At 46.3% G+C, this 18,688-nt stretch overlaps 1 protein-coding gene across 9 annotated transcripts in view; it reads right to left on the reverse strand.

Annotated features, from left to right (window-relative positions):
- The window catches only part of GRID2IP (Grid2 interacting protein), a 105,129-nt gene that overhangs the window by 16,616 nt on the left and 69,825 nt on the right, over positions 1-18,688 (reverse strand). For 6 of the 9 annotated variants that reach the window (XM_074964986.1, XM_074964978.1, XM_074964980.1 and 3 more), the window contains exons 7-14: positions 17,005-17,099; positions 13,939-14,122; positions 10,368-10,522; positions 7,682-7,789; positions 3,930-4,030; positions 3,245-3,362; positions 1,883-2,208; positions 882-1,295 (exon numbers count right to left, since the gene is read on the reverse strand). In XM_074964986.1, the coding sequence (XP_074821087.1) occupies positions 882-1,295; positions 1,883-2,208; positions 3,245-3,362; positions 3,930-4,030; positions 7,682-7,789; positions 10,368-10,522; positions 13,939-14,122; positions 17,005-17,099 (1,501 nt within the window). The remainder of the gene's footprint in view (positions 1-881; positions 1,296-1,882; positions 2,209-3,244; positions 3,363-3,929; positions 4,031-7,681; positions 7,790-10,367; positions 10,523-13,938; positions 14,123-17,004; positions 17,100-18,688) is intronic. The other 3 variants (XM_074964981.1, XM_074964979.1, XM_074964983.1) reach the window with 1 other exon arrangement.

Genomic DNA, 18,688 nt, shown 5'->3' on the forward strand with positions numbered 1-18,688 from the left:
CCCGCATGAGAGACTGCCCCGCTGTTCATTTCTAAGTTTTCTAACGTTGTTTAGGGAAGAAAGTACACAGCTTGGAATTTAAATCTCACAGGGCTCAGCTTTTTCCAAATCAATTCACAGCAACTAACATTCACCTCAATCAAGTCAAATCCTATCATTTTACCTGAGATAAACAGCTGAGTTCTGTGTCACCACTAAGGGGCGAATCATAGTCTACAACACTGTCTAATGAACACTTCTGGTTCTAGCTTCTCATTCATCTCTCCAGTTGTAATGCACCCGTCCCTGTGATACCTGGCTGCCATTCTTCTGCTTTCCAGCATGTTCACAACTTTTAGCCCACCCCTGTCAATAAAAATGCAATTTCCTAGGGCTGGTGATTGATGACAGCTCCTGCCCACACTGACCAAGCCATATGGATATAAAGGAATATTCCGCAGCGTGCTGCTGGGGCAGATCTTATTTGATACGTTTTCCACTAATAATCACACCTGACCCTTATGTGGTCCTTTGGGTTCTGATCCAAACAAAGCAAGGATGAAATTAAGTGAGAGGCACCACATAATACAGCAGAATAAGAACTGACACCTTGGGACAGATAAGTGAGTCCACCTGTTTCAGTTTCTTGCCTAAGGAGTGGCCAACCCCTGACATTCCAGGGGAAGGGAAGAACACCCCCACAGAATGCACCTGGCCAACCAGAAATGCTGCTGCACATGACGAAATCTTCTTTCCTGACCCCTATAGTGTATGCCTTGGAGCCTGAGATTTGATTACTTGGATTGTTAACTTTGCTGATGCAGACGTCAGTGTGACTAATGGACCCCATGTCATCCTGAGTCTGAGTGCTGTCATTCCAGTTGCTGGGTTCCATACTGTACCTGCCCCCAGATGGTGCCTTCCGAGTTCTCCACTTGCTCCCACCGCAGCCTTTTGACGCTCATGTGGCTGGACTCACTCCTGCGATGTACGAGGCCCCGCTGCAGCAGGGGGGGTGCACATGGCAATGGTGGGGGAGGTGGGGGAGGAGGAGGGGGAGGAACTGGGTGTGAGTGACTCCCTAGGGTTTTGGAGAGTGGGGAGGAGATATTTCTGGTGGCCTCTGAGCTCAAAGTGACTGGTCTTGGATCATGGAACTGCGGTGGGGGCGGGGGCGGACTGAGTGGGGGAGGGGGGATGTGATCGGATAGGGTGGAGTAGGTCAGAGAGCTCCCTTCATCGCTGCTGCTGATGTACTCGCTGGCACTGCTCATATCATTGGTGACATAGCTGCCCTGGTCGTCATGGAAACTCATCTGAGTTGGGAAAAAGAGAATATAACTACACCATGAGAAAAGCTTCTACTCCCAGCCACTGGGCACAAAAGCCCACAAGGGTACAGGCTAAAGCTCGAGTTAGCACAACTCGTCAGCCATTAACATGACCACTCTGTAGTGTGGACACAGGCTAGCACCTAGGACACAATTCACTGGGAAAGAATTCACATCTTCCTGCCGTGCAAAGAAGCATGATCTTAGTGCCTCACGGGAGGACTGCAGCGCCCGTGTGCATTCAGCAGCCTCAGTGGGGCCACTCTCACTCAAGCTAGGCTGACTGGAGAGCAGTAATGTAAGTGTAGATAACTTGAAGTTACCTCTACAGCGCAGTCAGGCCCTGGGGGAGCTCTCGGCCCTAGGATCGCAGTGTTGCTGTACAGCTCAGAAGTCTCCTTCATTGTCCCCATCCAGCTACTTCTGCAGGAGCCTCCCCGAGATATAGCCACCAAGCTTCTCCCTCCTGCTGTCTGATTCTGATGCGACTGTACCTCATCCAAACAGGGAACCCAACCTGAGGGAGCCCAGGAGAGCCCTGAGTGCAGCCCTGTCCAGCTCCCCTTGCTCACCTCCTCGTAGTCATTCTCAGGTGTGAGGAAGTCATCCACAATGGTGACCCTGTGTCCCAGCTGCTCACTCAAGGCGTCCAGGAAGCGATCTGTGTCCCGGCTGCGTGGGGGCCTGGAGAAGGTGAAGAGCTTCTTCCGTCGAGACAGTGGGCTGAGCGTGTAGTCCATGTGCTTGGGGGAAGGGGCAGGGCTGCTGTCTAGGCTGACGTAGGGGTTGGACTCTGTGCTGCTGGGGGAGGGGATGCTGCTGTGTGGGTGGTAATAGCACTGCTGGGAGGGCAAAGGATCACTCTGCCAGGAGATCGTCATCCCCGACTTTCGAACACCTGCAGGAAACAAACAGTGCTGTAGAGTAAACTCCTCCAAGCCTACATCTCGTTTAAAAACAGGGCTATGAACATTTCCTGTGGTCTAACATGGATGCCTAGACTTCACCCAGCCATGGGTCACTAGAGCAAACTGTTTGGAGCTCCAGTGTCTGTGTACAATACAGCAACCTTGATATAAAGGTGCAGACTGGAGAGATGATAGTTGCCAGCATCTATCATCTACCCTGATCTGAGCAGAAACTTCTTGGATCAAACCAGAGCATGGCAACTCCCCAATCCTCCCCACTGAAGAGGAAGGTCACATTCTAGAACTCTGTGGGCCCCCTTAGACTCATAGGCTGCACCATTGCCTTCCTTCGTATAAAAAGTTGCGGTGATGTGGTGCACAGACCCCACACTGACCAAGAAGGGGTTAATTAGGGTTCTGGGTTCCATAAGCCCTGCCCCAATACACCTGCGAGAGCTGTCAAGCCTGGAGGGAAGGTTAAAAGGCGGAAAGCCCAGCTCAGTAGTGGCTGACCAGCAGAGAGAGGGGACGTCTTACGCTAGCTCCTTGAAAGAAGGAGTGGATGCAGCCAGGGGATGTTTATAGACTACCTGAAAGAAAGTGTGGCTGGGGCCAGGATCTAGCATCTAGCAGTCTCTGGAGAGAGTCTCCCTGGGGGTAGGTAGGGACGGTTACACTTCACACAACTAACGTGTTTTTCTTTTCGACCTGGGAGATTGTGTTTGTTGTCCTGCCCAAGCCCTGCTTAAGGTCAGAGTATGACCGGGGAATCAACAGGCCCTTCACCCACTTTCTCCCCAAAAGGGGATGACTGCCTGCAATAAACCTGTGTTGATTTCACCCTTCTGGAGCCCATGCAGTAATTTGTCATGAGACCTCAAGTGACTTGATCCCAGGTGCAAAGAGAAATGTAACACAATCCTGGGACTGCATAACTAGCACCAAACCTGCATGTTGCAGGTCATCATACCAGCTAGAGCAAATGAACTGCCTCCATCCCAAAACCAGGAGAAAGAAAGCCTCTACCTGCAGCGTTTGCCTGGTCTGGGACAGGGGGTGAATCTCTGTGTGTGGTGGCATTAGCCATCTTTCCTGCAAAGCTGCTGATCAGGCGATTTTCTAACTCTGCATAGACAGCCGACATCTGAAAGCAAAAGGGAAAAAACAACCATAAATGTCCAACTCTGGAAGTGTCTGAAAACCAGTGACGTAAAGGAGGAAGGCTCTGTGTCCCATCCCTGATCCCAACTGCTCTCTATTATTGATTGCATTAAAAATCACCCTTTTTTAAGGAGCATTTGGCACTAAAGGAAGATGATTCCCTCTTTTCTGAATCTCACACAGTTCACGCTCCCTGATTAGATTATACCAAGGCTTTGAAAGATGCCAGTACTGTTAAAGCAACTGACTGCCAGGGTAATTTGTTTAGAGAGCCACTCTGATGAGGTGCTGAAGGGATTGTGTCTGGCATGGGAAGCAGATACCAAGATGAAACATTTGCATGCAGCTCCCTTAGCACCCTTCCCTTGTTTATCTACCTTCTGATGTGAACCTAAAATAAAGTCAAACTGTTCTGCTGCCCTGTGAAGTCAAAATGTTACATATTCATTGAGCAAGACGCTGCCCAGGAAAGCTCCTCTCTCCCAGCCGCCACCTTCCTCACAGAAAACCCACCCAAACAGCTGCACACATAGATAGCCAAGGTTCAAACCATTTTGGGGTTGGGAGTCTCTGGAAGGGATGTGCCGTCACCCGCTTGCCTCTCTCCAGGCGTCAGTCGACTTGATACTTCCCCGGTGTCACTGTGACCTGCTGGGAAAGGAAAGAACTTCCAGTGATGTCCTCTGTATGAGCATCCTTTGATTTCACTGCTGCACCTGCCCACCTCTCACTACTCAGAGAAAAGGGAACATCCACTCACATGAGACTAAGGGCCTGATCTCATCTTCCCTGTGGACCCAAATATCTCACTCCCTTCAGTGGAACCTTTGGATGCAGAACAAGGATAGTTCAGACTTTATGGACTGTACAGTCCCCAAACCCTGAATGAATGATGAAGAAAATGACATATTTCCTGCTGCACTGTGGGTAATTTGTTAAAAGCTTCATTTAAATTGGCATCTACACTGTAGGACAGGGTCGCTCACTAGGGAAAATATTTGTGTAGAACAGGCAAATGTGCAAAAATATTTTAATTATGACACTTAGCATGGAGACACCAGACATCACATGAGGAATTAGCTGTGGTCTAGTGATTGGAATACAAGCCCGGCAGCAAGGAACACCAGAGTGCTAACTGCATTTCAACAGCTAGTCCTATGCTTGGGGGCAAGACACTTTGCCTCTCTGTGTTTATAAAATGAGGATATTAGTGTTCACCTGCCTACCTTGTTGGTGGGTTGGTGTGAGGGTTCATGTAATTTCTCACTGTTTGAAAGGTGCTTAGCATTATTATTACTCTATAATCGATGATGCACTTTACTGGTGATGGTGTTGCACAAATTTTCATCACCAGTTGCACGGTCTCTAGTACAACGTTGGGAGGAAGGAACATTACCCAGTTTGTCAATAGGTATTTCTAATGTATCCATCATGGTGCTATCAAGGCATCTTGTTACTGCAACACCAAAGGTTTTCTCCTTTTTTAATAAATCCCTGGATATTGTTTCATTAAGACACTTCACCCTAATTGTCATGTGCTGGATAACAGATGAATCCAGAATCACTGCAAATGAAAAGCACATGCCACAGATTCTGAGCTGTCACCAGAATAAAAGCAGGAGCACGAACAGTGAGGGTGAGACGAGGTAAGCGCTGGGACTCACAGGGTTGCAAGGGGGACTATGCAGATAGAACAGCTTTCCTAGGACAGCCACTCCACTAGCAACAAGCTAGCAGGCATATTCCTAAACTCATTTTCCTCTGTGCCAAATGCATCAGAGTGTTTTTTCTGAAGTTGCCATTAATAGCTGGACTTTGTCCATTCAGAGCAAACGGCTCAAAGTCAGACCTGGTGTGAGTGCGTGGCACACCATGGCTTTCTCTGGAGATGTACCTGCTTGTACCAGGGTTGAATTTGGCCCTAGATTTGGAGATAAAAATATCTGGGCTGAAAGGAATGTAAATCTCTCCATAGGCTCTTTAACATTTGGAAAAAGATGGGGATTAAAAAGCATTTCCTCCCTGGCAGTCACTCACCCGCGTTTCTAAATAGAACTGGGAGTCTGAGCCTGCTCTCAGGAGAAGTGGCCACGGCAGCCAATCAAACCATTAACCTCAGGCCAAAGAACCAGATTGGCCATAAGGGAGAGATGGGCTGCAACTTAAAGCTGAGCAAATCAGTTTAACAAAAAACTCTAACTGAGTTCAAACACTGTCAGACCGTCCCACCCTGCAGCATTATTGCTCATGGTCAGAGGAGTTCCAGGGGCTTCTTACTTCCTGCTGGACATGGAGGAGTTAAAATACAGCCGAGGGACAGATCCCCATCCCATCTCATGCCCTTGTGCTATAAAAGGACACCCAGATGGAGTAGAGCCAGCATTCCAGGTGTGTGTTGGGGCAGGAGGGGACATGGCTGGAACACCTTGTACTCCAGTGATCCTGGGCCAGCCGGATGGCCCCTACAGGGTCACTATAGTTTATGCATAATGCCACCTTTGCTCCCCTTCTTGGGGACTGGAATCCTGGGGTCCTCACTCAGTCCTCAGGCAAAGTGCCCACTGCCTTCAATGAAGCTTGCCTGAGTAAATGCTGAGTAAGGCCTTTAGGCTTTGGCCCGCTGAAGTCAATAGGTAAAACACCTGAGCAAGGCCTGAGTAAAATCTAGAGAAGGAATTTAGGATTTGCAGCTCAACAGGCAGAAATTCACCAGGCACCCTGCAAATCCAGCAGGTGCGGGTAGCTTGGGTTACATTCAAAGAAGCCCCTGTTTTTGGGTGTTCATCTGAATCTCTGGCACTTTTGCCACTCCTCACTAGCAGTAAATAGCAGACAGGCTGATACTATCTTCCAGTTTAGATTCTTTGTCACCTTGACCTCGAAAACCTTTTTAAACATGTGGTTTGTGCAATAAAGACAGCTGGAAATCTGCTGGGTATTGTCTATTCCCAACACTCTCCTTTCAGTTTGGGACTAGTTCATTCCAAATATTATTAGGACAACAGGTCACGCTTTCCTCCTGCTTTGTTTTTTCAAAAGGGCAGCTGAGGACAATATTCCTAACCTAACAGATGCCATATATCTGTCTGGAATGTGAGGCTTCCCTCTGGCTAATGCAGTTGTCTTGGATTCCATGCATTAATGTCAGTCACAAGAAATCTCCCTCAGCAGCAGGTTACTGGATTCTCCCAGTAGAAAGGTCTTCTAACTGGCGGCTCTGACAGCATCCTCCTTTGACAGCTCAGTAACACTACAGTCCCTGTTAATGGTGACAAGTTCACAAGAGGACTTAGGTTCCCATTTTTAAAAGCCCCATTATCCTCCAGGTTAGAGGCACCTGAGGCTGTTACGTCAGAGGAACATGGCTGGTTATGGTGAGTCGCATGGTGCTGAGAAACCAATGAGTGAGAAAGCGCCACAGTTAGAATTCTATTCCGCACTGGGTGCCAGCTGCTAAAGGGAGGTGAACTGGCTGTGACTGCATCTCCAAACTATCAAGCGGGATCTGGCAGAGAACTGAGGTGGGAGGATGGAGCCAGCAGCAGTGTGATGCTCTCCTAGGGAGAGCTGCAGGGGTTTCAGGATGCTGGAAGGAGGCCCTGAAGGAAGGTAAGGAGGCTGTGGCTTATCATGGGAGGAGGAATGAGGTGTTTGCTGAGGACAGAAGGAAGGCTATATCAATCTCTCAGTGCAACTCATGCACTGAGAGTGGCTGGACAGGTTAACAAGCCAAGACCTCCTTCAGAACCAGCGTTTGTGGTCCTGGGGACTTTCCAAACACCATTTTAGGTGTGAGCCTTGGGAGGTCTGGACAAGCAATGATGAGATCCAGAAAGAACTACGGATCCAGACAGACAGAAGTGAGCCTCATCCTTTAATGCTGCAGTGAGGCTTATCCCTGGAAGAGCCTCAGTGCAGGGGCTGTTTAGATGATTATTGCTAATCCACTGGCCTGGCGGCCCACTGTAATTCTCCCTGGCTGCCCCTCTGAACAACATTAGGGACCCTGAACAAACAACTTACAGCCTCCACCCAGGCAGCTTTTCCATTAGGACTTTCTGATGCTAAACACTTTGTTCCTTGTCTGAACAAAAGTGGATTTGCTGCCAAGGACTGTGAGCCTAACTCTCTGCTAGATTGTACCTAGTGCTGCTATTTAGACCAGTGTCAAATCAAGGACTGAGCTGGAACAACAGCTAGAAATCCTGCATCTTGGGTCTGTGTCCTCTGGGCCCAGGATAAATGGGAAACAGCTACAGGAGCTCTCCAAAGGGAATCTTAACAGAGCAATGAATTACCTACCTCCTGTCCCCCCTTCCTCAGGGCCTCGCGTTCGAATGCTTCCCCGACATACTGAAGCCCCTCGAACTGAAGTCCGGTGCCGTTCCTCTGCCTCTGGCTCTGCTGCAGCTGCAAAGAGCCTTTATAAGTTACGGTCTGTCTTTGCAAGATGCACTGGCTCCCAGTGCTCCTCACCTACCATCTTCCTATTAATTACAGAGGGACAACCCCAGGGACATTCAAATTTGCAGCTGCTGTTGACCACAAAGTTCTGTGAGCCTGAAATCCTACCCCCACATGGGGACAGGATCCCAGCATATATGGCTCATCAGGAATGACTCCAGAGGGAAAGAGTCAACCTTCTCTTTCTCTGCCCTCTAGGAATGGGCTCCTGGCATGCAAAGCAGTCTATACTGCAGTGCAAGCTGTAAGAAGAAATCTCCAAAACCACAGGGTTGATGCTGGTGTTGGGTAAAATAATCTTAGCATTACACCAGAACCTAGAGGCTATGGTGTTCAGTGCCTGGCAGGTAGGCAGACATCCATGAAACATTACCACAGTGGAGACGACCATTTGGTTTGGAACCAGATCAAATGAAGAGCTACCCTAAATCTGGGGCGGTTTGGCCTTCATGTTCCCAAACATGGGTATGCACACATTGTACCAGAGTACATGGAAAGTCACATGAGCACAGACTGACCTTTTATGGAAGGGAGCACATCCATCGATTCCTAATTGTAAGGTCTGAATACCAGGAACTCCTGGTTTCAATTCTGCCTCTGAAACTGTGTGGCCTTGGGTAAGTCACTTCAACACCCTGTGCTTCACCTCCCTCATCTGTAGAATAGGGCCAGTAATGCTGACTCCGTGTAGGGCATTCTTAAATTACTATCTGTAAAGTGCTTTGAAGATGAAAAGTGATGTGTATGTGCCAAACAATATTATTAATCCATTCAGAAACCCAAGCTCACATCAAATGACCTGAAGTAGATACATATCTAATCTAACCATATACACGGGGAAAGGGCTAACTTTCAAATAGCATCACCTGTAAAATACATATCTGTGCATGAAAAAGAACACATACATGTATAGTGGGCTCAATTACATGTTTGTAGCACATTTTACTTGTGCAACTTAAATGCCTATGTTTGAAAACTGCATTCACAGAATAGGAAAGTATGACCCATTCTCTACCAGTGTTAAACTAAGTGAAAACAGGCAACTGAAATCAAGACTTCTGATCTGCCTCCTGACATTATTCTGACGTTAATAATATCATTTAAAGTCTTCATTTTGAATGTCAGGGCCTCACTGCTTGGAATGCTCATGTAACAATATGCATGTTTGCCCACTTATTCTGAATGCACGAACACAGTCATGTTAATTGTACGTGCAAATTAGGTGAGCAAATACACAAGCATTTTTGCATGCACAATTCAGAACATGTGTGCCTACACTGCAAGAGCTGGTTGCTCCTACACAAATGGCTTTTCCTTCGTAAACAGATGGTGTGTAAAAAAAAAAAAAAAGAAAGAAAGAAAAAGGGTGCCTCAACAAGTCCTCCCCTTCTTCAAACTGAAAACTCCTTCCTGCAGTTTTAGCCATGATGGGTTTAAAATAAACTTATCCGCAAAATGTAAATGGTTTAAAACACAGGAATGTCAAAGTAATTAACAAATCTAGATACAAAGATTAAAACCTTTCATTCTAAATTTACCCTCTGCCTTTTTGCTGTCTGATTGTGAAGCCCATAATCCACAGCACACCACAGTTGGTTTGTATGTTGCCACAGCAACGACAGCTAGTGACAAGGAAGAAAAGGTAGGTGCGGACTCCTTCACTGCAGGATGCAATGTGATTTGCTAATGCCACCCTAAATCTCCGGGACAGAACAAAACCTCCTAGGCAGGGGCCTCCTAGGCAGAGACTGGAATCAAGCATGTTTCTCACTTTCTTTGTGTGATCTTTATATGGTCCTTAATTTTAACTGAACCCTAATTGTAGACATTTCTTTATGCCACATGTTGGTGACATCAGGGAAGAAATTGCATCCATTATTTACCTCTGACTATCTCAGATGCATTCTGCCCGCTAAACCATCCATCTACTCCTGGGACTTCTATCATGCTACGCTTTTGAGCAGCCTTCAAAGAGCTACCATTTTTTAAGACAACCTACCACAAAAATATTTTTCTTTTTTTTCCCCCAAAATGTGAAGTTTTCTTCCAAAATTACACTGGTCCAAGGTGCAGGAAGAGCAGCCTTTAGTCCTGGACCAGTCCCAAGTTTAAACATCAATATCTCATGAATGATCAGGGCTAGAAACTGAGGGTCCTGATTCTGCACTGTCTTATACCATGGATAGTCATTTACACCTGTGCAAAGCGGATGTACAACACTGCCATTCTGATCAGGTAGAATTTTACACCCAGTCTTCACAGGTGTGAGTGACTATACAAGGTGCAAGGCAGGGGAGAATCAGGCCCCAGAGCTCTGTCCCATTCAAGAAAGGATGGCAAGCCACCCTTTCTAATGAGAATTCACCACTTTTTTCTAGCCCTAGCACAACACAAGATATTTAACCTAACCTCCACTAATCTTTGGCAGCTCTTGACAATGTGATAACATGCAACAAGTCCTGATCCCCAGGGACGTCAAGAGACACAGCGTGCACATGTCAGAGTACAGGAGCTTTCCTCTCACCTGCCACCAACTTGTAACCAAGGAACCTGGCAATCTTTTGCTGGCAGTGCTCCTGCTCTTCATATGTCAATAGCTGGTAGATAAACTGCCAAATGATCTGCTTGACTGGTGTGTCCAGCACAGGGTACACATCCACTATAAGAGTATCGATGTTCCTGCACAGGTGAAAAGAGAAGGCAAGACAATGATCACCTACTTTTGCTGCAGTATTCCTTCCCATGAAAACTCCCTTTTTGTTTCATCACTTTCTGTCCTATATTTTAGGTTTTAGATTTTAGCTCCTGTAGCCAGGGGCTTGTCTCTTATTTGTCTGTGTAATTGTACTGGGCCCTTTATAAGCAGGCACTGCCAGCCCATTTGGCATGGCACCGGTACTTGTCTCTTTAAAGCAAGAGAATCTGGGAAATGTAGTTCTACAGCAGTCCCAGGGCATGTGACTCAGGGACCATGTGATGGCTAGGCTATAAAAAGCACTGCTCTTGGGTCAGTGTGAGGTTGAGATAAGATCTAAGGCTGAGGCCTATCTGAACTAAGGAAGCAGGCTTGAAGAGATTACTGGAAAGGGCCTGGGAGGAGGCCTAGAGACAGGTGGAAGAAGAAGGAGAAACCCCACGGAGAGGTAAGATTTGGACAGGCAGTAAGTAGGAAGTGGCCCAGGGCAAAGTGAAGCCAGGGGTAGAGTGGCAGAGTTGAAAACAAAACTTGGGAGTCTTGTCTACCAGTCATCCGCACTCGCCTCCTGAGGGATGCTGGGAATTGAAGCAATGTATATTCCTGGCTTGCCATTTGCAGTCCTCAATACAATCATTGTCAGAGACAGAGACGCTGGGATTATAACGTCTGGCATGTCAGTTGGTGACAGGCAGTATTATATCGTACAGTTCTGACCCTTCCAATGTTTTACCATGTAACTGAGCAGCTAATTCTGTTTTGCTGTCCCTCATTTTCAAACAACCCTGGCAAACTACACACAAACAAAATCAAATGAGAACATAGGAGGTGTGACAGCTGATCTGACCACTAGTCCACCAAGTCTAACTCCGTGTCTCTTGCAGTGGCCTACAGCTGGTATATCAGAGCTGGTGTACCCAAAGGACCAAGCCACAGGTGTAATGCAGCACCTGGGAGATGAAGGGTTAGCCTTTGTCTACACTATGCACCTTTCAGCGACACGGCTAAAAGGCGTGCAGTGTAGCTGCTGTTTGTCGACAGGAGAGAGCTCTCCCGCTGACAAAATTTGTCGGCAGGAGTACCGGTGCTTTTCATCGACAAAACTTTTGTCTTTCAAGGTGTGTGTGTGGGGGGGTTAACACCTCTGAATGACAAGTTTTCTCGTTCCGTTGCCAGTGTAGACAAAGCCTTGGACTCATTACATTTAATATCTATGGGCACAATCCTGCTGCCACTGAAGACAAGGACAAAACTCCTAATGTAATTAGGATCAGGCCTCTAGGCTGCAAAACTGCATCTTGTTAATGACCAGCATTGAAACAAAATGCAGAATACATCATCCTCTGCTCCGTCAGGGAGTGCATGATTGGGGAATCCATACAGAACTGTTCTTGCCTCATGAGAGTTCAAAATGCTGCTTAATCAGGGTAGGATTAGCATAATCTGTGTTTAAGGAGGGCTCATTCAGCCAGCGCCAAGGTGCTAAAAGGTATCTAATCAGGTGTGGAATTCTGAGCTCTGAGACACTGCTAAGTAGGGACCTGATCCTGCACTCACTGATGGTGATGGTAATGCTCCCATTGATTTTAGTGTGTGCAGCATTGCGGCCTGAAGGTGAAGAAGAAATGAAGAAGTGCTATGAACAGTACTGTTATTGGTGCATTTTTATTTAGTAGCTTATACCACCATGGACAGTCCCTCATCTTCCATGGAGCTAAATTCTGAAGCTTCCCTTGGAACTCCTAGTGAAATCAATGGGCCAATCCGCTCCCTACTCCATTTCTACTCAGTCCTTATTCAGGCAAAGCTCCCAGTGACGTCAGCAGGAGTTTGCCTGACTAACTCCGGGTAGGAGCTCTGGATTTGACCACTGGCATTTACACCTGTAAACTTGCCATAGTAACTAATATCCAGTGGAAGGGATAGGGGAGCCAGGCTGCTTTTCCCAGTGAATGCCAGGGCTCTAAGAAAGATGGTCCTGAGTAGCCCATCTGGGGACATTATCACTCCTAATATCCAAACGTCAGGCCTGATGATGGCTTTATCAGCATTGTCTGAAAAAGGGTAAGGGTCAAGGGTAGAAAACAAGTGCATTATTGAAGCTCTCAATGCCTCCATAAGATCAGTTTCAAGGCCTGCAGCAGGGCGAAGAGGATGTGTTCAATTACAGGAAGAAAAGTTTGCCAGCGGGAGGCATTCTTGTGCTAAGGCCAAGGGAACACATTTGCCAAAATGCTGAAAGGAGCAATAAGAGGAATAAAATGCAATGAAAACTAAACAAAAGGGGCTGACTGTAAGAACAGGACATGCTGTTGGCTCAGGGTCTGTCCAGGCAGCCAGAGACCCCTAGCTGCATGAAAAGAACAAGGTAACTTTTGTTGGAATAAGGGGCAATTATGGGTGAATCTCAGAAGGTAATAAGTTTGGATGATTCCCTGACCCCTCAGTGGGTTGGGCATCTGGCCAGATGGGGCTTTCCACCCTGTTACCTCAATGCTTTCTCTGATGGATATGTACAGGGTAGGTATGGAATACAGATCGGTACCCTAGTGGATGCTCATCACTTGTGGGAGAAGAGAAACTGCACCTCATGTTGCCTTCCAGCACCCTTTTCTAGCTGCTGCTTAAACAGCAGCCCTGAGTATCTCAGTATGGGAGCAATGGCCACATCTCCTCATCCAGAGCAACAGTCACTGTGATACAGGGCCCCGCAGATAGTTGGGGAACATAGCCAAGAAAGTAAGGAAATCTCAGTTGAATCCTTTACTGTTCTGGAAAGATCCCTTCAAAGCCTTATAACAACTCAACAAATCCATCCCAGGTTTACTCTGGGACCAGGCATAACGGGAAAGAACAAAGTTTTGGGCTTGATCCTACAAAGTGCTGAGTGACTTCAACTCTAAGTGAAGTCAGTGGGCATTGAGGGTGCTCAGCATCTTACAGGATCAAGTCCTTAATCCCCATAATCAGTACAGTGCAGGTATCTAGGTAATGCTGATATGGTCAGTAAAGCTGATGTCTGTTCCAATCATAGAATCATAGAGGATTAGGGTTGGAAGAGACCTCAGGAGATCATCTAGTCCAACCCTCTGCTCAAAGCAGGACCAACCCCAACTAAATCATCCCAGCCAGGGCTTTGTCAAGCGGGGCCTTAAAAACCTCTAAGGAAGGAGATTCCACCACCTCCCTAGGTAACCCATTCCAGTGCTTCACCCCCTTGCTAGTGAAATAGTTTTTCCTAATATCCAACCTAGACCTCCCCCACTGCAACTTGAGACCATTTCTCCTTGTTCTGTCATCTGCCATCAATACCGAGACTCAGTGCTTTGATCCAAGAAGCAGATTGTAATCAGGGACACCAACACAACCAACTAAAGGAGTACAGCATTTAACAAGTTACCGATGCTGGAAGAAGCCTTCTAGTGATTTGCAGATGATGTAGCGCTCGGGTGGTGTCAACAGACGTTCCAGCTGCTGATTGAAGGTCCTTCCTTGGATCTTGATGCTAGAAGGAAGTATCTCTGCCACCCACTGCAGGGAGGTGAGGGCTGAGGAGGGGTTTGGGGAGTCAGCAGACTCAGAATCTGCAGCACATGGGCACAAAGGAAAGATTATTAAATGGATAAAGAACAGGAGGCAACACAGAATCTTAGCATCAGGTTTAGGCACCTGAATCCAGTTTCAGCCATAATACCTCTGGGGGAATCTGAACTCCAGCATGAAGAGGAGAAGTGATTTAAAGAGCTGGGAATGATTGCAGCCAAGTCTGCTGTGAAAAGACAAGGACTCAAGTCCACCAACACCTATCCCTGGTTCCAGAGTAGCAGCTGTGTTAGACTGTATCCGCAAAAAGAAGTACTCCTTTTCTTTTTGCGAACACCTATCCCTGTAACTACAAGGAATTTCTTCCCTTGGAGAAGAAACAAACTATCAAGGCCAAAGGGTCTCCAGCCTTTAAAACAAACCTAGAAAAAAAACCTAACGTGCATAGCCTTATAGCTATACCTGACAATCCTCAAAACTTTCTGCCCTCATTTTATTAACTGTTCCACTTTTACATATACTCAGGCAAAACTCCCATCAGCTTCAATGCGAGTCTTGCCTGAACAGACCTCAAGAACTGGTTCAATCTTTGTGTCTCTGATCTCTGTATACCTGCAGCTTCGATTGCCCGGGCATCCTGGACTCTGCATCCTATTTTTATCAGTAGGAAGGACTCTGATAAGGCCAGATCAGCGAGGTAGCGTAGAGTGTGAATTGAGTGGAAACCCACCAAGACCAATATTAAAAGGAATGTGTGAGGGAGCATATGTGCAGCTTTGTCTCAGAATAAAACAGACCTAACAGACTAAATTTACAAAAACACTACAGCCACTGAAAAGCCATGTGGTGAAGAGGGTACTTTAGCTCTCAGAAGAAGATACCCTGGCTGAACCACAGCTTATCATTACCCTTGCCATTCTCAAATGTGCTGAACCCAATATAAACAGAATAAACTATCATGGAGCTTCTATTATTTCAATAGGCCTGACATTTAATCAGTACAAAGAGACTTTTAGACCTTTCTCTGCTCTTTTGGATGTGGTTTACGTCCTCTCATGAGTCATAATTTCTAAAGTGAAGGATTCTTTTTAAGAATAGCAAATATACACAATCATATACTTTCTTTTTCTATAGAACCTTCTGCTGAGAATCTCAAAGCACTTTACAAACATGAATGTACTTAGCCCTCGCAACACCCTCTTTGAGTGCAATATTATTCATATGTTATACTTGGGTACACTGAGGCACAAAGAGGTCAAATTACTTTGCCACAGTCACACTGTACTTTTCCTACCACTGAAGTACAGCCACCTCTGGAGTGGAACACAGCAGCTGTTTAACAGTGCATTGCAATACTGCACAACCGTTTGAGACAGGAAATCAAGAAAATTGTATCCAACAGAACCTAGAGAGGGAATTTAGGGCTACAAAATGTAATTACCCAAGTAGGCATTTGGCAAGGCACCAGAACTAAAAACCAGACACACTTTTTTTTTTTTGCGAGGAAGGATTGTCCAGTGGTTGGTGCACCAGCTTAGGTGTCCCAGGTTCAATTCCCTGCTTTGCCACAAACTTTCTGTGTGACCTTGGACAAGTCACTTAGCCTCTTTGTGCCTCAGTTCCCAATCTGTGATAATAGCACTGCCCTCCCTGACTGGGGTGCTGAGAGAATAAATCCAATAAAGACTGTAAAGTGCATTGGGATCTACTGATGCAAAGTGCTATGTAAGAAATAGGTATTAATTATTATTATTTATTATTATTCATTATTAAGTAGCCAGGATTCCAGTTTTCCTTTTCATCCAAAAGACAGCACTTTCAGCAGCACCAAGCCCCTAACACTCGGCTCTGGAATGGATTCAGTAGTGAGGGAAAGGGAACAGTGTCATTCATGGAATCCCAATAGTATTTCCTGAGGCTAGGTGTTTCTTGGCAGCATTCCAACAAAATACTGACCAAGCCTGCCCTGGGCTTAGGAAATGACTTAGGGCTTGTCTACACTGCACCAAAGTACAGATGATGGGCACGTGAACTGTAGGCACCACAGTGCTGTGCTCTAACTGGCCCAAGTGCACGCTGCTGGCATGAACTAAAATGTATCTAGTTCATGTTACTGCACTCCTGTTTGAAAGAGGACTATGTTAATGCACCTTTTAGCTCACACCAGCAGCAGCCACACAGGGCAGTTAGAGCGTAGCGCTTTGGTGCACTCTAATTATATACCCTCCCCCCACCCACCTCCCCATAGGCCACAGTGCAGTGTAGACATAGCTTCAGTCACCTATACATTGTGGGCCAAGCTCTCCTCTCCGCTGCACTGAAGTCAATGGAGTTGCTCTGGTGAAACACTAGAATTTGCCCCATATGTTCTGATGACTCTGACATTCTCACCACAAGTTACACAGGATAAATTATTCTGAACACAGCAGAGTTACATTAAATAAGAGGTACAAAATTGCATATTCAGCAACATATGCACTGGTGTGTTCATTTAGTCATATACACAGCACAGGCTTTGAATGCAGGTCATTCTAAAGGGCCAGCACAGGAAACTAACAGCAGTACGGTGATCCCTTGGATAGCAGTGTGTGTCTGAGACCAAGCTTGCTCCCTCAAGACTGGCAGCAGCAACTCTGACTGCAGAGGAAAAATGCTCAGCTGTTGCGGGAGGAACTACCTTTCATCACTGTCCAGTGACTCTCCGGCTAACTCAGGAGCAGTGTCAGGCTGAAGCCAATATGTGAAATTTGTTGGGGAGCATAGGAGAAACCTGGCAGATTCCTTCACCAGGTTTAGTGGTTTGAAGGATAGTCATCCCCACCCCACCCCCAGCCCCACCATGCACTGACACGGCAAATTCACGAGTGAATTCCAGGTTTTCCGTTCTGTCTACCTGTTGTGCATTTCTCTTTAGTAATCTTACCAACTGGAAAATGGACCATCCCTTCTTCTACAACCAGGGTAGGCATTGCCCCACTGCCCTGCAGCATGGACACCACCTTATCATGGGAGCAATTCCTGCAGAGCCAGACAAAGAGAACCCAGATAAATAACACTTTCAGAGTCTGCACTGCACCCACCATTCGTGACATGGGCATCTCTGAAGTCTCCTAAGGATGGAAAGGGTTGACAAGAAAAGTAGGACTCCTCTAACAGGAACATAACAAGTTTGGGGGGGACACCCAAACCAGGGCACAATGGCAGGTGTTTGACAGCTGCACCCCTTGGTATAAAATGGAGAAGACCACAGCTGCCTTCATCTTTAAGACTGAGACTATAAATTCAGCATGCTGCTCAGACTGAGGTAGAGTATGGTACTCTAGCTGTAGTCTTCCTGGGCTGCAGCTCTGCATTAGAGATGTAGGAGCAGATTCTGCTCATGGTTACATCTATCCCATGCAGAACAGAATCTAACAGTGGATCTCATTGTAGAACATTTATGGGATGTTCTTGGCCATGCCTGCAGCATAGAATAAGTACAGAGCATGTATATGGAGGGAGTCAAGGAGTCTGTTGTGGCTAATGATGAAGTTACTTCTGCAGCTCATGCTGACACACTCCTTAACTGATCTTTCCATCTAACATGATACACTTTCACAGAGCCTTGTCTCCCACTTCTCTTTCTACATAAAGAGAAGATCCAAAGTGAGGACGAAACACATTTTTCCTGCTGATGGTATTGCCATTTTGGATAAAGTACAAGCAGACCTGAGACATTGTCTGCCAAAATGCAGGCTCAGAGGGTAATCTACAAATAGTCTCAGCTGTTTTCTGGGGATGCTGCTTCAGCCAAAAGTTTGCTGAATCAGCTTAAAACCGAGAACTCAGGAACCAGCCAAAGTGGCATTAGATGTTTAACCTTTAAATATTAATCACTCTTTTACCATGCAGACTGTTCTAGCACTTCACTTCTGCTTATTGTTCAGTAAGATTTAGCCCTAGAATAAATGCTACTGTCATTGTATAATGGGACACAGAGCGAGCCAAGATTTGGTGGGGTTGGACTGCTTTGTTTTTTTATAATCCTTGTTAGTGCAAATAGTAGGTGGAGAAAAGTAGTTCTGGATGGAAATACTACTGTCTGTGTAGTTTTATGCTCAGGATCCTGTTCCAGGGGTGATCCATGGATTGGTTTGTACCTTGCCCCTTCCACACTATGTAACACATGGAACTGAATTGACACTGATTCGAGTCAGAGGTTCCAGGATTGTTACATTTAAGAGCTGTATTGTTTATATTATTTCACGCATTATGCATGGCTATTGGCAGAATGAACTGTAAATAAACAAAGGGAATGGAAGACAAGAGTCTGGAATACTAATCTTACAGAAATGATAATATTAAAATAAAACATTTGCATGAGGCCAGGATCACTGCAGAGACATCTATGCCTGCATATATATGTTACACACACACACACACACCCCTTGCACAAAAGCACCTCAGACCTTACGTAAGTAGCCACTTAGTGCACATACCTACCATATCCTTCCTCACAAACTTGCACACCTCTCATGTTCATGAAGACAGCTGTGCTTGGCTATTTCACACTATCCTGGGTTCTCATTAAAAAAATGGCCACACTGGGTCAGACCAATGGTCCATCT

Source organism: Natator depressus, chromosome 10, assembly GCF_965152275.1.
Source record: "Natator depressus isolate rNatDep1 chromosome 10, rNatDep2.hap1, whole genome shotgun sequence".
Classification (NCBI taxonomy): Eukaryota; Metazoa; Chordata; order Testudines; family Cheloniidae; genus Natator; species Natator depressus.